Source organism: Erythrolamprus reginae, chromosome 1 (genome assembly GCF_031021105.1).
Source record: "Erythrolamprus reginae isolate rEryReg1 chromosome 1, rEryReg1.hap1, whole genome shotgun sequence".
Lineage (NCBI taxonomy): Eukaryota > Metazoa > Chordata > Lepidosauria > Squamata > Dipsadidae > Erythrolamprus > Erythrolamprus reginae.
This window is the reverse complement of record NC_091950.1, coordinates 123,631,091-123,652,636: the sequence shown is the minus strand read 5'-3', so window position 1 is coordinate 123,652,636 and position 21,546 is coordinate 123,631,091. Positions and strand designations below refer to the sequence as shown.

Below are 21,546 nucleotides of genomic sequence, written 5' to 3'. Positions count from 1 at the left end.
CAAGTTTATTAATGAAAACTATGTAATATTTTGTAATAAAATTACGATAGCTTTTCACTTTGGTTTAACTGTAGTGCATCCTGAAATTGATTTGAAAAAGGGAAATTATATGTTGAAATTACAATGAATAAAATAATAAAACCAATCCAAATACCTGAGATCTTTGTACCAGGTTCATGGAACTTGTATGCCAATATTTCACTTTGATTTATGAAGTGCTTAAATAACAGTATGGCTTTATTTTTTTTTTAAAAAAAATTCACAGTAGGTGGTTCTTTTGATTCCGATGAGAATGAATAGCTGAAGATTCAAGTTTCTCTTTGTAGAAATGGAACCTTAGGGGGAATACTAGCCTAATTTGATATGTATGAATATGTCTTGCCATTATGTCTGACTTTTGGTAAACACCAGCATCTTATTCACAGAGAACTCTGGGAATATGTAGTGACGTGTAGTCATTTGTAAAGCACAAACAAGGAATTAAGCTTTGTATTTCAGTTACAAACAGCAGGAAATTTTACTTTGGCTACATAAACAGTACCATTTGGGAAATACATCATGTTTAGAAATAGCTACTCATAGCGCTAGAAATACATGATTATAACTTGTGGTATTATAAATACTCTCTAGATGTCTTCTGTCTGTTAAAATGCAGGTATATTGTTATTTCAGTAAATATGATCAAATATCCTTCTTGTCCTGTCAAATTCCTGCTTGGTGTTCAAGCAAGGTTTCTGAAGGAATAAAAGAGTTAAGACACGATAAGGCAGATAGTCTGTTACTGTGAAGGATGAAATTTCTCAATCTCTGCATCATAGTTCCCTCTAAGCTGAGCAGTGAGCAATCGCTCACTTAAAAATCATCATCAACTCAGAGTTTTCCAAACCTGCCCAGAAGCTGAGAGGGAAAGAGTGAGAGGGAAGGAGAGAGAGAGGAAGAGAGGAAGAGAGAGAAACAGATAGAAAAAAGAGAGGAAGGAAAAGAGAAAGAAAAATAATGGGAGTAAGGAAGAGAGAAAGAAAATCAAAATCTAGTTTGAAACTAGCTCAACTATTTAAGTGGCATTTTGATATTGATAGAGTTGCCCTGTTATGAGCTCACTGTTATAGACACACAGTACAGTATTTTATTTTGAAATTCTCTGAGGCAAAACAGGGTGGGTTTTTTATTTGTTTGTTTGTTTGTTTGTTTGTTTATTTATTATTTATTTATTATTTCTGTGCCGCCCAGTCCCGAAGGGACTGCCGCTCAGACACTATACTTCCCCCCCCCCCCAAAAAAAAAATTAGAGGGAACACTGCTCTGCATTATAGATTAATATTACTTAGTAGGTCTTTCATTTCCTCTATTACCTCTTGGCAGATTTCAATATTAGGCTTAGAAATATGATCCAGGATCTGATCATAACACATTTGTGCAGCAGTAAATATTATTCAAATCAGTGTTCTTAATATCAGTGGAAATATGTTTAGCAACTGAAGATTTGAATTTTTTTATTCACTAAATGTAACAGAAATAATTCAGACTTTTATATTCCTTGATAAAATAAAGCAATATTGTGTAGAAATCAGTTGCTTAGAGCTTCTGTCTTACATATGAAAGTACAGTTCACTTAATTCAACAATGTTTACTGTTAAAATAACATTGTACTAGAAGTCCCATTGTTTTCCCAAAGTCCTATTGGTTTCTCTAGACTGTGAACATTAAATGTTGAACTATTATTGTCATGAAAAATTTCAATGCAGTTGATGTTGGGAAGCAACTCTACAATTAATTCATTCTTAGCTATTTTAATGAACTTGTGCTTTGCAATTCCTGCCACCCTTACTACAGTTTTCATAAACATAGTTGGAATGTGGAAATTATCAACCAGGATTCCTTGAGTTAAGTATGTAATTTTTTTTTTAAACGTATCACTGTTTACTGTAATTGCTTTAGGTATATTCAAATTTGTTGTACTATCTATTTTTCATACTGCACATTTATGTTTGTAATTTTATCTGTAATTGGAGTTGGCACACATTGCTGCCATGCTGCTTTTATTTATTTATTTATTTATTTATTGTTAGAGTTGTAAGAGACCTTGCAGATCATCTAGTCCAGTGTTTTCCAACCTTGGCAACTTGAAGATATTTGGACTTCAACTCCCAGAATTCCCCAGCCAGCATTCGCTGGCTGGGGAATTCTGGGAGTTGAAGTCCAAATATCTTCAAGTTGCCAAGGTTGGGAAACACTGATCTAGTCCAACCCCCTGCTGAAGCAGATGGCAGTCCAATCTCCTTTTGAAAGTGGCAAGTGTTTGGGCATTCAACCTCCCCTGGCAAGCTGTTCCACTTGTTGATCGTTCTCACCATCAGAAAGTTCTTCCTTATTTCCAGGTTGAATCTCTCCTTGGTCAGTTTCCATCCATTGCTCGTCTTCCCTTCTGGTGCCCTGGAGAATAGCGTGACCCCCTCCTCTCTATGACAGCCTCTCATGTATCTCAAGACTGCAATCATGTCCCGTAAGACCTCATTTTCACTAGACTATCTGTGCCCAGTTCCTGCAACCTTTCCTCGTATGTCTTGGTTTTTAGTCCCTTAATCATTCAGTTGCTCTCTTCTGCACTTTCTCTAGTGTTTCAATGTCTTTTTTATACTGTGGTGACCAAAATTGAATGCAGTACTCTAGGTGTGGTCTAACTAGGGCAATATAGAGTGATATTAGTACCTCTCTAGTCTTGGATTGTATATACCTCTGTTGATGCAGTTTAAGATTGTGTTGGCTTTTTAAGCTGCTGCTGCACATCGCTGACTCATATTTAGTTGGTTATCCACTAAGACTTCGAGATCTCTCTTGCAATCGCTACTGCTGAGTGTGATTTCACCCAGTTCGTATGTGTGTTTTAGGTTTTTTCTTACCTAGGAGTAGGATCTTGCTTTTCTCTACATCACACTTCATTTTGTTATTTTGAGCCCACAGTACTAGTCTATCGAGATCTTTCTGTATTTTGAGCCTATCCTCTGAGGCATTGGCTACCCCTGCCAGCTTGGTATCATCTGCAAATTTGATTAGTCCCCCCTTTATTCCCTCATCTAGGTTGTTAATAAATATATTGAAGAGTGCTGGGCCTAGGCCTGAACCTTGTGGTACCCTGCTGCTTATTTCTTTTTTTGTAGAATTGGATCCATTGAAGATTACTCGTTGGGTTCGGTTAATCAGCCAGTTGTTAATCCATCTGGTTGTGTTATAGTCTATTCCACCTTTTTTCAAATTTGTAGAGTAGTGGGTTGTGGTCCACTTTATCAAAAGCTTTACTGAAGTCCAAGTGTACTAGGTCTACTGCGTTTGTCTGAATAAGCAGAGCGGTTAATATCATTTCAAAAAAAATATTCTTAAAACATTAGCTATGGAAAGATAGGGAAGGTTTTTTTTTTTAAAGAAAGCACATATATCATTTAGAGAACCAATGCCATCTTAAAAGAAGAAAGTCAGAATTTCAGTGTCCCTGAAGCCCTTCTTTAAAGGAATGGAAAAAGGCTGCATATGTACATATACATATTCATATACAATTGTATAATTGAGTTTTAGAAATGCAGACAGATTCTTAGAAACTAATTTCTGCCCTGAATTTTAGCATAAAATGACTAGTTGAAACAAGCAATTTCTCTTGTGCAGGAAGGAGCCTGTAGAATTTGACAATAAATCTCTGAATCAGTTTTGAAAAGCGCCTTAAGTATAGGGATTACAATAAATAAATGCACATTATATACAAAATCTGCTTACTCCAACTCAGCAGCATAGCAGATTTTAATGTATGTGGTTTATTGTTCTTTGTAATATCTTATACTAATACCAAATTAAAAAAAATAATGCATCTCTTAAAACTGTGTTCTAAAAGCAGACTTAAAAGAAAGGTAAATAAAACCCAAAACTATGTTATTTAAGAAATGCATTCTATCTTATATCTGGTTCTTAGACTATTTCCATTCAGTTCTGGTAGATTAATACATTTCAGATTAGGTAGCATACTTATTCAGCTTTTGTATTTTCCATGGAAAAAACAAATGATGGTCTCAAAACCCATTTGCCAGTTTTCTATTAGGAAATATATATAATTTGAGATATGCAGCGGTAGTGCAATAGTCATTGTTGTTGTCATTCTCTGCTTTTTATTAACAATGAATAGAAACACAATCATGGCAATTCAACAGATGACACGTTTTCACTCCTCCTCCCATGTAATGCCAAACATTTCTGCTTTGTGTTCAAATGCAACAGAATTTCTGCAGTTTACAAGAAGGAATCCAGCATATTTCAACTGGAACGTTATGGTTCTAATATAATGTTATTGGTGCTTATAGCCAAATATATAGTTCATGACTTGCAGAGCTGTTGGAGATGCAACATATTTTTTTAAAGGTATCTGCAAGTGATATTTGGGGGACTGCCCAAATTCTTAAATATTTTTTAACCTCTTCTATCCTGCACTGTCATGGTTTAACACCTGATGAAGTGGACAAGTCCTGAGCCCAGGGTCCGGATTTCACTTGACACCAGTTCCCCGGGTTGAGTCCATGGGGCCGGAACAAGGGACCACTTTCAAGCAGCGGTCCCTTGTTCCCCGTGAACGGCCTACCCCATTTCTCCCGCCATATCTGCCTCTCACCAGCACGACCAGAATATTCAGGCCCTCCACCACCCCAGAGATAGTCACCCCGACTCCTCCTGCCTCCAAGTCGCCAGAACAACTGTCCCTTCCACACATTTCATACATCACAGATATCCTCTCCATCCAATCATATTCATACATTCGTCTTAAAACTGATCTCCTTAATAAAGTTAAAAACAAAAATCATATTAATCCATAAACAGTGTTCTATCGCAATCACACTCACTATCATTATACATACATATAATCAGTCACACTTCACCCCCCATCCCACCCCTACAATAAAATAACCTTAACAAAATATAAAATTATTAACCAACATCTATACAAGAAAGGCATATGGGATTGAACTTAAAAACTTCTTTATGTACACTGATGACACCCAGTTGTACATCTACGGAGTCTACGGAGAGGGGCGGCATACAACTCTAATAAATAATAATAATAATAATAATAATAATAATAATAATAATAATAATAATAATCTCCATCCCATGTCCAGTCGGTGAAGCAGTGGAAGTGATGTGCCGGTGCCTGGAGGCTGTTAGGATCTGGATGGATGTCAACAGGCTCAAACTCAATCCTGACAAGACGGAGTGGCTGTGGGTTTTGCCTCCCAAGGACAATTCCATCTGTCTGTCCATCACCTGGGATGGGGGAATTATTGACCCTCTCGGAGAGGGTCGGCAACTTGGGTGTTCTCGATCCACAGCTAGCATTAGAACATCATCTTTCAGCTGTGGTGAGGAGGGCGTTTACCCAGGTTTGCCTGGTGCACCAGTTGCGGCCCTATTTGGACAGGGAGTCACTACTCACAGTCACTCATGTCCTCATCATCTCGAGGTTTGACTACTGCAACGCTCTCTACATGGGGCTACCTTTGAAGAGTGTTCGGAAACTTCAGATCGTGCAGAATCCAGCAGAGTGAGTGTTGGTGTGAATGGCACTAGTAAGGAAGGGAGGGGATGATTTGTTAGGTAGAATGAGGATCCAGGAGAGAAGGCTAGTGCCCCGCCTACTGTATGTGTCATTGGCAGGGGACGAGGACACAGCTGTAACCCCAGACTTGTGTGTATGGAATGGCAGGCCTGCCAAGAGATAGGAAGGCCAGCAGGGATGGGAGAATGACTTTGGGTGTGATGGAGAGCTGGAGCATCACTAGGGTTTATAGTTTTAGATATCTATATTTGACTTTTTAAAATTGTATTTGTATCTTTTTATATTGTTGTAAGCTACCCTGAGTCCTCCAGGATTGGGTGGCATAGAAGTAGAATAAAATAAAATAAATAAAATAAATAAATGTCATTACAATTTTTAATTTTTTAAAACTTTTTAAATTAAAAAAAGTTTAAAAAAAGTTCTGATGAACAGCTGGTGTTTCCCCAGGTTAGAGGCTAGCAGCCTTGCAGGAAAGTAACAACCCCACAACCCTGCAGAGGAACTCACAGCCAGGGCCTCTCCGTCTCTTCACTCAGCAGCCTCCTGGGCTCTAGCACTGTTCTTTTTCTCACCCTCACTGCATCCTAGAGAGAAAAGGTCCAAGGCAAAAGCGGCTTTGATAAGTCAGACATGTTTCCGGCCTGTGGAATACAGCTTCTTAAGCACTAGGACCTGGCCACGGTGCCGCAGGGCGAGGTTCCATAGCCACTGTCACCGACGTTGCTGCTTTCTCTGAGCCTTTGGGCATGGGTGGCTGGCTCAGATAACATCACCAAGGCCAGACCGTTTCGCCACATCCGAGGAGGGGGAAGCAAGCTTCGTTTTCAGGACGGTCCCACAGGTCGGATGCGCATTGGAATTGCTCAAAAGGCAAGCGAGCCTCATTATGTCCCTCTGAAGAACTTCTCTGATGAGAACAGCAGATCTCCCCCCCCGCCAGCATTGCTCTCACTTTCTGCTGTGATACACCATGCTACCACTACCAAAAGAAAATTAGGTATTTTAAAGCTAGATGTGTACAAAGCTTTTGATAAAGTTAACCATGATTACTTGTTTCAATTATGTAAAGATTTAAATATGGGAGATTCATTTTGTAGAATTATAGAAACAATTTATAAGGATAATATAGTTTATATTAGAGTAAATGGCAACAGAACAGAGAAGATTAAAATTCAGAATGGAACTAAGCAGGGTTGTCCACTATCCCCAATGTTATTCGCATTGGCAATTGAGGTTTTAGCAAATAAAATTAGAAATGACAAGGAATGGAGAGGTTATCAAATAGGAAAACTTGAATTAAAATTAAATCTTTTTGCAGATGATGCTATAGTGTTGTCCGAAACCCCAATTGAAATGATGAAAAGAATAATGATCTTGCTCCAGGAATTCAAAGACCAATCGGGACTTATGGTTAATATAGAGAAATCAGAGATAATTTGTTTAAATATAGGCCCTAAAGAGCAAATTGAGATACAAAAAGTATCAGGATTGAAACTAGGATGTAAAAAAATGAAATATCTAGGAATTATAATGAGTCGGGGTGGCGCAGTAGGTAGAGTGGTGTACTGCAGGCCACTGAAGCTGACTGTAGATCTGAAGGTCAGTGGTTCAAATCTCATCACCGGCTCAAGGTTGACTCAGCCTTCCATCCTTCCGAGGTGGGTAAAATGAGGACCCGTATTGTGGGGGCAATAGCCTAACTCTGTTAAAAAGTGCTATTGCTAACATGTTGTAAGCCGCCCTGAGTCTAAGGAGAAGGGCAGCATAAAAATCGAATAAATAAATAAAATAAAATAAATTTGGTTGTTTAAGAATCCTATGAAAATTGCGATGGCCAACTATAATTTAATATGGAAGAGAATTCAAAAGCAGATAAAAAATTGGAGGGAAAAAAGGTTGAGAAGAATTGCCAAGATCAGAGCCCTTAAAATGATGATAATACCAAAAATGATGTATTTATTTCAAGTTTTACCAGGTACTTTTTCCTGGTGAAAAATTGAGAGAATGGGATAGTAAATTAAATTCTTGGATTGAAGGAAACAAAAGGCCTAGAATAAGAAAAAAATGGCAGTTTGCCCACGAGAAAGAGGGGAGGTGGGGGAGCCCGTGCTTAGTATTATATAGAGAAGCGTTTCAAATAGAAAGATTAATGGAATTACAGTTAAGGGGGGAAAAGAAGTGGGTGAAATTGGAAAAGGAAATTAATAATATAAATAATAAAGAGCTATTATTTAAAAAATGGAGTAGAATAGAAATCAATAATTTAACCGACCCTCTGAAAGCAAGCTTAGAAATATGGTCCAAATGGCAGGGAAAATGTGGAACTAGAAATTCAAAATTATCAACGTTACACGTATTGAATACAGGTAATGATGTTAATTTAAGCAGAATTATAAAAGTATTAAATAGCAAAGGGATAATGAGAATTGAACAATTATATGAGAAGGACGGGAGAGTTAGCAGAACTCGGTTGGAATGGTGGCTTGGTCAACAGAAATGGCTGCAGATTAATGCAATAAGTAAATACTTAAATAAAAGTGAGAATAAAGAAGCTTTCTTGCGAGAAGAAAATTGTTTAGAAAAAATAATAAAAGAAAAGATCAATGATACAAAAGCTCAAGCTAGTAACATATATAGAATGTTATTGCAAGTGGAAGAGGAAGTAATAAAAAGTTTGACAAGATGTTGGCAAAATGATTTACAAATAGATGAAAGTGAAATGAAAGAAATAGTAGAAAATATACATAAGATTAAAAATACAAGAGTTAAAGAGATGAGAAGGAAAATCTTACACAAATGGTACTATACACCTGCACAACTTGCACACTTCCAGGGGAAAGAGAAGGGTAATTGTTGGCATGGTTGCCAAAAGAAGGGAATCTTTATGCATATGTTCTGGGAGTGTGTAGAAATTCAGACATTTTGGAAGGAAGTGCAGAACGAAATTAATACAATGTTAAATATTAATTGGACAATTACAAAAGAAATAGCGATTTTAATTAAACAAAGAGAACTAGGAGAATTCAAAGAAATAAAAACCGCAGCATTGGAAAGTGCTCAAGCAGTAGTGGTATTGGGTTGGAAAGAGTCTATAAAATGGACATTACAGAATTGGTACTGGTACATGGTGGATCACATACATTTTGAAATTATGGAAATAAGATTAAACAATTTTGATGAAAACAAACTGGAGAAGCTGATGGCACAATGGAATAAGGTGAAAGGTTATATGTTGAGTAGAATCTGTGATGTAAATGTGAAAAATAAACTGCAATCACTCTTTTAGTAATATCTAATGCAAGGTAGAGCCAAGGAAATATATATAAACAAATTAGTAAATTTTGAACCCCTTGTAATGGGTAGTGGTGGTGATGGGGTTTTTTTTTGTCTGTTAGGTGATGGGCACATGCACTGTGCACTGTTTTATGTTTGTTTTTTATGTAACCATTTTATAAAAATCAATAAAAATATATTTCAAAAAAAAAAACCCCTTTCTGCTGCTATGGGGCTGAGCCTGAGAGTGGCAGCGGCAGTGGTGCCACTGCTCCGGGACAGCAAGGAGATGTCCATGGGCTGTTGCACAGGCGCACCGTGTTGGACTGCCAGCGCTCCAGCTTGACATCATCAGGCTGGCCAGGATAGGGCCAGAGAGCAGGCTCTGCGGACTGGGGAGGGAGGCAAGAGGAACAGCAGTGGCAGCAGGTGGCTGAGAGCCCTGGGACATCTGCTCGCAGGGCGAGCGAATGGCGGACCAGTTAGGTGACGTGGCCAGCCAGCAATCGCTACCAGTTCAGCAAACCACCAGTGGCTGCCACTACTGGTATGCCCAAACTGGCCTGAACCGGTAGCATTTCACTCCTAGGCTGGACCTCTTCACATACCTTCATCTTTCTAGCTAGAGAGTTTTAGCTGCTGTTCCAAGGACCTCTCCCATATGGTGTTAGGCTTTGGCTTGATCCATACATCTTCCACAAGCCTCTCCCTTCAACTCATCTGTAGGGAATGTAGAAAGGAAGGTGCTTTGAACTTTCTTGTCCAAACCCCAGAAATGAAGAATTTAATATATCTTGTGCCAGATATAAAATAAAATTATAGCTGTACAACAGTGAAGTCTTGCCCACAGGGCAGGTTTTAATGAGAAATTCCCATTTGAAATTTATAGATATAAAAGGAATATCTTGAAAAAGGAGAACGCAGGAAACAGCAATGGTCATGAATATGAGTTAGTTGCCAAGCCTCTGGATTTTGACCCTGGGAATGCTGCAATGGTTGTAAGTGTGAAAAATGGTCATTGGTCACTTTTTTCAGTGGCATTGTAAATTTGAACCGTCACTAAATGAACTGTTGTACATTTCAGAGGAAGATTACAGAGGAAGATTACAAATCTTCCTCTGAAATTTCTCTGTGAGGGAGATGGCCAGTAAATAATTATTAAGTGTTATGGAAAAAGAATGAAAAATCTTCCTGACCACATTCCCTAAAGTTTGCTCACTCCTATTTACTGCAGTAAATATATACTGCACATATATTTTTACAGCAAAGGATTTCTCCCAGAAGTCTTGGTACAGTAGTAAACTGTCTTGACATTGTTTGACGTTCCAATATTGACTCCCATGTTTCAAAATCATTTGCTGTCTAAAGCGTTGACTTCTGTATAGATTTAGAGCTGTTCTCCAAAACCAGGTTTGGCTTTGAATACTCAAGTGTTTAGTGTGAAGTACTCTATTTCAAACTCTCGTCTGAAATTTACAGTGAAGTGAAAAAGGATTTAAAAAATAGCAACATGAAATGGACATACTCCCTGCATTGTACTTGTCACATAAGCGCCATTTATCTTTCTCTGCTTGTTGGGCATTTATTAAAGGACTTTTATGCACATTCACATATATATATATTATTTACTTCTGGGAATAAAGTTCTATTGAAGTCAAATGTTAAAAATATGGAATAAAGCAACTGTAAGCTGTATCCAATGTAGATGGATGTTTTATTTTCAAATAAATTATGTTCCAGTACTTCAAAGAACCTGACATATACACAGAGGACATGCATGCATGTATAAGTTTCTTTGAAAAAGCATAGCATATTTCTGATAAAAATCTGATTTTTCTTCTCTTAGAAGTGCTTTATGCTGCTAGCAATATAGCCAATTAATCTATGGAATAAATCAAACCATACATTTTTCATAGGGTAGATTCCAATCAGGGGAGGTATGCGTTAGTTTTCCAAGTTTACAGCATGGTGCGCATATGCTATGATCAGCTTTAGACTCAGACAATTACAAAACTACAAAATCTAGAACTGTTTAGAGATCTAGAACTGAAGATAACAGGAAAACTCTTGGTCAGACTCAAAAACCTCTGGAACTGACCATGACTTTGAAAAAAATTATGTGCACAGTGATGTGATGCATATCCCATTTTTCATAATTGCTTTCCAGTGTCAGACACAAATGTGTAAATCACCCTGTTGTTAATCATATCCCATTATTTTCTTCCTCATTCTTCCCACGGATACCTGTAGTTGAAGTATAGATGACCGTATAGTAGTCTTTTTACATGGCTATCCCTTGGCCGTATAGTGTCTTACATGAGTATTCCATGTCTGTGGAATAGAGGCCAAAACAGAAAAGTCTTAATGTTGAGGAGTCCTTTATGCTTTCTCAGCTTGTTTGCTTGAATATGTTATCTACTTTGGGTAATGAATAAAGGAATAATGGGTAGAAACTGATCAAGAAGAGATTCAACCTGAAAATAAGGAGGAACTTTCTGATGGTGAGAGCGATCAACCAGTGGAACAGCTTGCCTATGGAGGTTGTGAGAGCTCCAGCACTTGTGACTTTCAAAGGGAGATTGGTCTGCCATTTATCCGAAATGGTGTAGGGACCCCTGCTTGAGCCGGCATTGGACTAGATGATTTACAGGGTCCTTTCCAACTCTAATAATAATCTAATCTAATCTAACCCTAATGTAATCCCAATCTAATTTAATCTAATGAAACATCTCCCAAAAAACAACTGCAGATGACAATATGTACTTTGGATAATGAAACATCTGTAATGAAATATCTGCAAGAAAACAACAAAGCTCATAGAGCATCAGGGACTCCTCACTACAACTTGGAGCTACAAATATTTATTTATTTATTGGATTTGTATGCTGCCTCTCTCTGAGGACTCGGGGCGGCTCACAACATGTTCTCTATTAGTCTTAATATTCATTGAGTTATCCAGCGAATTTTATGGTAGTAATAATTTTATAGTAAGACAATATCTAGTAACTAATTTTATTATTGTTTTAAATATATATATATACTTTTAAACAGTTGTGTAATAGCTTTTCTTCTCAGTTAAGAGTTTGGCTAGACATTATTACTGCTGTGTCTTGACTCAAATGTGCAGTTTCTAGATCCTAATGAAGCAATGATGAAGTGGTGTTCCAGTTTAAAATGTGGCATCGATCTTGTTCTTCACTTGAGAATTTGAATCACCTGTAAGGTTTTATGTTTGTTTCTTTTTATGGTACTCATTCCTGAAAAAGGAATGGTAAATAACCACCCAATTTCTCCTTAAAATTAAAATATGCTTAGTAGCGGTTTCTGTACCGTTTCCTGTTTCTCACAGGTGATTCCTTGGAGTTCTAAATTCAGCCAGTGTTTCTAGGTCATGTTGCATCGCTGGGAGATTTCCTCACACCCATCTGTAACTACCAAATATCATTCGAATGCTGATAAAGGAGCAAAAAAGTCTTGTAAAAGATTTCTAAGATGTGCCATGGCTCCTGTCTTAGGATAAGAAACATGGAACCTTAAAATAATAAACTTCCTGTCAATGAGATGTTAAACCAGGGATGACCTGCATGAAAGAGTCCATACGTGGAATAAATTATTACTCACCAGTTCAGATGGAATGACTGAACTATTCCTACATAGATTGCCCTAATGGTAGTTCTCAGCAGAATTGGGATTGGGAAATTCATTGTTACATGGTGTGGTCATTAGGCATCATATGATTGCCCCCAATTTTATGATCCTGGTTTTTTTGCTATGGTCATTAAATGAATCACTAATACTTAAGCAAGACAACAGTTGGCTATGATTTGTGACCTTCCCTGCTGGCTTTCTCACTTTGCTTGTCAGGAGATAATTGAGAAAGTCACAGCTATGGTCACATGACTTCAGGAAGCTGCAATTGTTGTAAGTGTGAGCCGGTTGCCAAATGCCCGGATCATGCTCAAATGACTGTGAGGCTGCTGTGATGGTTTTAAGTGTGAGATCTAGTTGAAAGCCACTTTTTTCAACATTGTCTTAACTTTGAGCAGTTGCTAAACAAGTCAAGGAGTGCCTGTATTAAAATCATATAAATGCACCCAGGCCAAATTTTAATTTCATTTTCACTGCTATGGTTTCTGCAGGATATAAACTTTAAATGAACAGATGATCTTTTAAAGGAAATTATTTTAAAACTTGTAAGATATTTAGCAAGGTGGATTTGTTCTTTGAAAAGTGAGTTATATCAACTTTGTTATGTAAGGTGTCTAGCACTAGCTACAAAATTTGATAGCATAGTAAATAGATTGGAGTTTCCGAACAGAAAATGTCAATAACATTTGATTTATTATTTGATTTGATTCAATCATTTAGAGCCATGATGTTGAACCTATGGCACGCATGCTAGTGATGGCAGGTGGAGCCATATCTGCCAGCACACGAGTTGTTACCCTAGCTCAGCTCCAGCACACGTGCAGGCTGGCCAGCTGATTTTTCTGCTTGCGCGGAGACTCTATGAGGGTATTTTCAGCCTCTGGAAGGCATTTATTTATTTATTTATTTATTAAATTTGTATGCCGCCCCTCTCCGTAGACTTGGGGTGGCTCACAACAGTAATAGAAAAAAACAATGTAGAATACAAATCTAATAATTAAAACTAAAAACCCATAATTTTAAAAAACATGCACCCAACATACCATACATAAACAATATAGGCATGGGGAAGTTATATCAGTTCCCCCATGCCTAACGACAGAGGTGGGTTTTAAGGAGTTTACAAAAAGCAAGGAGGGTGGGGGCAGTTCTAATCTCAGGGGGGAGCTGGTTCCAGAGGGTTGGGGCCGCCACAGAGAAGGCTCTTCCCCTGGGACCCGCCAAATGACATTATTTAGTCGACGGGACCCGGAGAAGGCCAACTCTGTGGGACCTAATCGGTCACTGGGATTCGTGCGGCAGAAGGCGGTCCCAGAGATATTCTGGTCCGATGCCATGAAGGGCTTTATAGATCATAACCAACATTTTGAATTGTGACCGGAAATTGATTGGCAACCAATGCAGACTGCGGAGTGTTGGTGTAACATGGGCATACCTAGGGAAGCCCATGACTGCTCTCGCAGCTGCATTCTGCATGATCTGAAGTTTCCGAACACTTTTCAAAGGTAGCCCCATGTAGAGAGCGTTACAGTAGTCGAATCTTGACGTGATGAGGGCATGAGTGACTGTGAGCAGTGAGTCCTGATCCAGGTAGGGCCGCAACTGGTGCACCAGGCGAACCTGGGCAAATGCCCCCCTCGCCACAGCTGAAAGATGGTTCTCTAATGTGAGCTGTGGATCGAGGAGGACGCCCAAGTTGCGGACCCTCTCTGAGGGCGTTAATGATTCCCCCCTCCCAGGGTTATGGATGGACAAATGCAATTGTCCTTGGGAGGCAGAACCCACAGCCACTCCGTTTTATCCGGGTTGAGTTTGAGTCTGTTGACACCTTCCACCTTCCTCAGGCTGCAAGAAAGCCTTTGGAGCCTGGGGAGGGCAAAAAACAGGTCTACTGGGCCCACCAGAAGTCAAGAAATGGAGAGGGGGTTGTGCACACATGCATGGGGGTCGGGCAGTGTGGGGAGCGCACAAATGCACAGTGGGCAGGGTGGCATTAAATTATGGGTTTGGGCATGTGCGCACATATGATAGCACGCACACACACACATACTTTCAGCCCCTGAGGGAAAAAAGTTCGCCATCATTGATTTAGGTCTCCGATTGTGATATTAAATGTCAGCATGAAAGCATCCCCATTAATCATGCAAAACCTGGTGATGCACTAAAACTCACATTGCACAGGCAGAAAGTACCAGCAACCTCTAACAAAATGATTACTCCAAAGCAAGTGGGAGGTGAGAGATCTATGAATAGGCTTTTCCTCAAAACCTTACCTGCAGTTTTCTTAGCAAGTAGTTTCCTTGCTATGAATTCCATTCTAGGGCTAGGAAAAAGTGAGTTGGCTTGGTGCCTAAGATAGGACTAAAATGCAGTTGGCTTTGTGCCTAAAATAGCAAGGTGGATAAAAATAGATGATTATTTTTTAAAAATAAAATAAAATAAAATAAATTGGGGGTTTTGTATTTAAGTAGGATTTTTTTTCAGGTAAATAGGATTTTTTAAAATATCAAATGTTAATAAAATGTTTTGGGAGTAAAAATCTATCTAAAGATAGTTTTTAAGGTATTTAAGATACATTAATAATTTAGTTTATTCAGCATGAAATGAAGCCTAATTATATAGCATGAGGCTGTATACTCTGCAATATTAACATTTTTGGTAAACTCATTCAATGAATCCAAGCTCTGCAAGCTAAATAGGAAATCTTCATTTTGTTTGCAAATAATAATTTAAAATATTCTATCTATTGGTACCAGCAAGAATGAGACCTTACATTTAAAGAGCAGCTGTTATTTCAGATCCATCATGGCAGCTGCTTTGAGCGTGCATCCACTTCCATGCTGCCTGACAATTCCCTCACCTTATTGTGTCACTGTTGTGTCACTGTCACATCACCAGCCGTCCCATCAAAGGAGGACCTGCTGTGGGACAGAGTTGATGGTTGCTCTTTAAAAATTATGATTTAAATCAAGTTGTTTTCTATCAAACCTTTATACTAGTGATTTAAATTGTGTTTTAAATTGACTTGATTTAAATCAAATGCGCCTTTATTATTAGGAATTGTGGATCTTGCTGCCACCTTTCCCCAAGTGTGTTTATCTTAAATTTCTTCATGTTTCTTTCAATAAATTGTAAAATATTCGAATCGGGTAGAGATCTAACACATCTAGTCACAATTTACATGATTAATTCCCACTTTTAATGAGGAAGTTGATAATCTGATTTGGAATTCTGCAACTATTCTACTCTATTCTATTCTGCTTATTTATTTTATTGAAGTATTCTCTTATGGCAGTGATGTCAGGCTTGTATATAGATGAGCCTGGTGATGTAGTGAGAAATTGTTACATGAAGGGAAAAACTAAGACGATACATAATCCAAATCACTTTGAAGCTGAGAGCTGTTTTATAAAGCTCCTCAAACTGAAGATAAGATAATCATACGAATCAAACTGATATACAATGCACATAGTTTTTATAAATCAGTCTTTTCTATCCTGGAACTTGGCTAGGAAGAATCGGAGGACCCATCTAATCAATTGTATATGGGACTGACTATTATGAGATATTATAAAATATAAATCTGTGTGTTTATTGAAAAATAGCACAATTTCTTCTATGAGTAGATTAATAATTTATGTTTTTTAAAATATTTATCTTGGCAGTGTTTTAGATGATGAGAGCAGCAATCTGCGACAACAAAAGCTTGACAGACAGGTGAGTTTTTAAAATGTTGCTTGTGCTTTTTCAGGTTGAAAAATAGAACTTAGGTAACTGGACTTGTCTAATATAAGGAAAATATATTTAAAAGTCTCAGTCATCAGGTCATGGCTGTCTCAAAGGTGCTTTGAGAATGCAACTGGACTTTCTTGTTTTTTCTTTTGAAGATGTTTTGCTTCCCATCCAAAAAGCTTCTTCAGCTCTGACAGGATAGTGGAGAAGGGAAGGGTTTATATTCCTTGCAGATCGATGGTCATTTGCATCCTTTTTGAGGGTCATTGAAGCACCTGGAGGTTTATCTGTGTCCTCAGGGTCGCATGAGTAGTGCTCCTGGTTCCTATAGTCTGCAATTTTTCCTCTGGAAACCCATCCCTATTCCCACACCATTCAAAGGGTATTCATCCCAAATTCTATAGCTAAAGGTCTGTAGAGATTCTCAATCATCCAGATCATGATTGTCCTAAAGAAAAATGCCTTCAAAAGAAAAAACAAGAAAGTCCAGTTGCCTACTAGAAAAAGCACATTTGGGACAACCATGACCAAGATGGCTGAGAATGGGTAATGGAGGACAGTCCTATACAGTACATAGTTCTGAGGTGCTTCCTGTTTTTATTTTTATTTGAAATAACTAGCTTTCAGTTATTTTCTTTTAATACTGTAAGTAGTATTTATTTTCACACAGAGATTAGCAAAAGTGACGATGCTTTGACAGCTTTACAATCAAATAGGATAATTTGTTTCAATATATCAACTAAATACATAGAAAACTTTATATTCGCAGTTTTCATCCTGCTGTGGTATTTGAATTAATTTTTTTGTCCTTTTTTGTATTCTTTGCAGAGAGCATTGCTAGAACAGAAGCAGAAGAAGAAGCGTCAGGAACCAATGATGGTTCAGTCCAATGTAGATAGCCGCACGAGGACCCGTAGAATGAAACAGTCCGAAGAACAAGCACCACTGGTTGAGTCTTACCTCAATAGTAACAGCAGCGCTATCTATCATGGTATACACCAATTTATCGTACATTGTTTTGTGGACTGGCAAGATATGTTACACCAATAAATACCTCTGATAACCAATTAGTTTTAGAAAAATAAGAGTACATTTTAACTTAACACAAAGTTAATAATAATAATAAATAATAATAATAATAATAATAATAATAATAATAATAATAATAATAATAATTTATTAGATTTGTATGCCGCCCCTCTCCGAAAACTCAGGACGGCATACATACTAGTTATGTTCAACTTTAATTGATTTAAATATATATTAGGGTGTTTTTTTTTAAACTGCCAAATGATTGGCTGTTGCACAAATAAAAGATACATAAGCAGGGTGATAACGGCACTGAAGATATTACCAGTCTGTTCAAAGCCTCAGTCAAAGTGAGCTTTGAGTTGGTTTTATGAAACATTGAGGTGCTTGGTACTTTTGGAAGGCCTTTATATAATCTTCACAGGTCAAAGACAACCCCTTCCAGCAGTTTTGGAAAAGCAGCCATCTGAAAGAAAGTACCTTTCTTTGATGAGTGCTGCTGAGGTGGATCATCTTGCCACAGATCAAATCATCCCTTTGATCTAAGTTGAGGCAGCTCCATGAAGCATTGCTGCCTCACGCGGGCCTCATCATTTATATATGCAGTTCAGAATGAATTCATATAAATTCATACCCTGCTCAGCAAAGGGTAATTGGATTCTGTACTAATTTACTCAGCATAAATCATGTTTTATTTATGCAAACTGTCCGTCTCATAGAGATTCTCTCCCTTCCACCTTTTGCCTCAGATTGTCTCAGGGAACAACGGCTGTTGCTTTTATTAATAAGCTGTAGCCTAGTCGAAAACAAACAAGCAGATCATTGAACAAATCAATTCAGAGTTCTCACCCGAGATATAAATTGACCAGGCTCAAATTATTTTACTTCAGATATATTATGCCAAGCTCTCTAGAGAAAGCTGCAATGTTAGGAAAGACAGAAGAAAAAAAGGAGAAGAAGACAGTCTGTAACCTAATAGAAAGCAATAACCAAAAATCCACTTTTGTTTTGTGGGTCTTTCCTTAATGCAGACAGTTTATAAATTGTGTAGGCTTAGTAGATAGCGGCCTGCACCACATATAATCCATATAATAGATATATTTACAGGGTATATCTAATAGTTACACAGTTAAGTACTTTAGTCTGGCAAGATTTCTGTCTACAGGCAAACAACAATAAACTACTCAGAAGTATCTCTTGGTGTCATTCTTGGATCTGACAATATAATACTACTTGGAACTGAAATCTAGCAATATGTGAGTTTCTTGCTATTTATCTGGCAGTCTCATTAATTAGTCCTGAAAGTTGCTTCCCTCCATCATTTCTATATTCTGATTTAAAGCCACCTGTTCAGAAGAATGGCTTTTAAACTGTCAAATAATTAGCTCCCTTGGAGCTTGCCAAAATTCACTCAGAATATATTAGCAAAGCGAAATGCGTAGAAGTAATTTTTGTTCCTCAAATTAAGGGGTATCCTTTTGTCAGCAGATATTGCATTGTGTGCCTTTAATTTCACCAGCTATCAGCAGATGGGTATCTTTGGATAAGTAGTTTCATGGAAGAAAACTACTTTCCACACTATGCGTTGTATTTCATTGTACTGAGGGATTTCTAAATTAAGAAATGTCAATTCAAAATGTCTTTGGCTTGTTACAAACTGGGCCACAGGAACTCTCAAAAGCTATATCATTAGTCTAGAATTTTCTCTCTGTTGACCTGCCAGAAATCACAATGAACTCAATTTGGGGCTTGCTTCTGGTTAGGCGTGTTATATAAGATTGAACTAGAAATGGCATTTTTATTTTGCAGAGTAGAATATTCATAATAATTATATAAATTTATTAATTAAGCAAATTTATTTTATTTATTTATTTAGTCAAGTACGAATTGGTAGTATACAAAGATATAACAATGTTTATGTACATGATACAGTAATACCTCATGATATGAACTTAATGGGTGCAAGGAGGAGGTTCGTAAGACGAAAGGTTCGTAAGACGAAACATTGTTTCCCATAGGAAACAATGTAAAGTCAATTAATCCGTGCAACCAAAAACCCCCCCGCAAAAAAACGGCTTTCGGCGACTGCTGGGAAGCCGTGCGGCTGTTTTAAAAGGTGACAGCCGGCCTGGGGGGCTTCCCAGCACCCCGTTCGGGGGGGTGCTGGCAAGCCCCCCAGGCCGGCTGTGACCTTTTAAAACAGCCGCGCCGCTTCCCAGCTGTCTCCTGAAGCCGAACGCCAAAGCCAAACTTCCGTGTTCAGCTTCGGGAGACAGCTGGGAAGCGGCGCGGCTGTTTTAAAAGGTGACAGCCGGGCTGCGGGGCTTCCCAGCAACCTCCCGAACCGAACCCGGGGTTCAGAAAAATTTTGCCTCTTCTTACGAACTTTGTTCAAGTTACGAACCGGCGTTCGGGAGGTTTCTGGGAAGCCCCGCCGCCCGGCTGTCACCTTTTAAAACAGCCGCGCGACTTCCCAGCAGTCTCCGAACGCCGGTTTGTAACTCGAAAAAAGTTCGTAAGAAGAGGCAAAATTTTTCTGAACCCCGGGTTCGTATCACGAGTTGTTCGTAAGACGAGGGGTTCGTATCTTGAGGTACCACTGTATTAGTAAGAGAGAAACATTAGGATAGGGGATTAATACAGTCACAGGAGACTGCAGGTAGCAAACAGATACTAATATTTAATTTGATTAAAGCACTTTTATTGTAAATCTACTTTATTGTATATTATTGTATATTTGCTATTGTTGCATTGGCAATGAAGGCTGCCTGTTCAGTTGAAGAATTGAATTGAAACTTCAATTCAGTGTTCATTGATAAATGTTTCAATATAGTAAAAGAATACCACAGTAGTAACAAATAATACAAAATGTTACATTAATATATTCAAGCTAATACTAACATTAGAGCCAGTTTTTTATCTGCTTCTGGAAAGTCATGGAAGTGGGAGCCATTCTCATCTAGAGGCTATGACAGTGATGGCGAACCTATGGCATGGGTGCCACAGGTGGCACACAGAGCCATATCTGCTGGTACATGAGCCGTTGCCCTAGCTCAGGTCCAACATACATGTGTGTGCCGACCAGCTGATTTTTGGGTCACACAGAGGCCCCAGAGAGCCTCCTGGGGGATGGGGCAGGGCATTTTTAACCTTCCCCAGCTCCATGGAAGCCATTGGAGCCTGGGGAGGGTGAAACATGAGCCTACTAGGCCCACCAGAAGTTGGGAAACAGGCCGTTTCCAGCCACCAGAGGGCCTCCGGGGGATGGGAGAAGCTATTTTCGCCCTGCCCAGGCATTGAATTATGAGTGTGGGAACTCGTGCATGCACGTCCATGCTCTTTCAGCACCCAAGGAAATAAAGGTTTGCCATCACTGGGCTAGGATGATATACAATGGGTGATCCTTCAGCCAGCTTCCTTGGCCGGCCGACCCTGAGCTAGTATGGATGGGGCTTTCTTTTTGTGTGTGTCAGGAGAAACAATCCAATGGATCACTCATACCCAACAAAGGAAGCAACCTTCCAGTTGGCTCAAAGCAAATGTAAATTTTAAAGGAAAAGATGCTTCCCCTTCTTTGTCCAGCAAAGCTTTGGCTAGTTGTCAACCATCCCCCATTCCTCTATCAGAGAAACCAAGAAAATCCTACGTTCTTTTCCAAACAGTAGTAAATTTCTTTCTCTCCCTTTGTGGTTTGGAAAGGATCTGAGCACAGCACATGGGAGGAGCTGGTACACTGGAAGGAACCTTCCCAAGGCCAGAGGTAGCCCATGGGTCATAGGTTGGAGATCCCTCATCTAGAAGATGACAGAATTGGTTTTGCTACTTTGGTAAGGCCAATTCAGAGTGAAAGGGCACTTTAGATAAACCCAAGTTACAGATGCTTATACAAGAAGTCATTTTCGTGAATTGAACTATTTATATAGAACTCTGCATTCTGTTTCTACAATGGTTCCTGCCTTATTTCCACTTTTCTCTGTTGCAATAGCTGTGATTGCTATCTGTGAATAACATACTCTTTCCATCTTATCACAAACAATTGTGGTCTAATAGTGGTTCATTCTGTGGTCAGGAAGATAGACTTCTTTAAAATCTATTTTTGTCTTAGATTCTATTTGAACTTATACAATGAATAGTTTTAAAGAGAAAATAGGGGAAATTTCAGATACACTTTTAATTTATTTACGGATACTGAATACAAGGTTTTGTTGAGATATGTGCTGAAACACTATTAGTTGGAGCAATGCAGTACAGCACATATTTGGCAGCATTCAAAT

The 21,546-nt window shown here is 38.5% G+C and overlaps 1 protein-coding gene across 6 annotated transcripts in view; it reads left to right on the top strand.

Moving 5' to 3' along the window:
- Nucleotides 1–21,546, top strand: part of TUB (TUB bipartite transcription factor) — a 122,347-nt gene that overhangs the window by 56,354 nt on the left and 44,447 nt on the right. For all 6 annotated transcript variants that reach the window (XM_070763792.1, XM_070763806.1, XM_070763784.1 and 3 more), the window contains exons 2-3: nucleotides 16,177–16,228; nucleotides 17,072–17,234. In XM_070763792.1, the coding sequence (XP_070619893.1) occupies nucleotides 16,177–16,228; nucleotides 17,072–17,234 (215 nt within the window). The remainder of the gene's footprint in view (nucleotides 1–16,176; nucleotides 16,229–17,071; nucleotides 17,235–21,546) is intronic.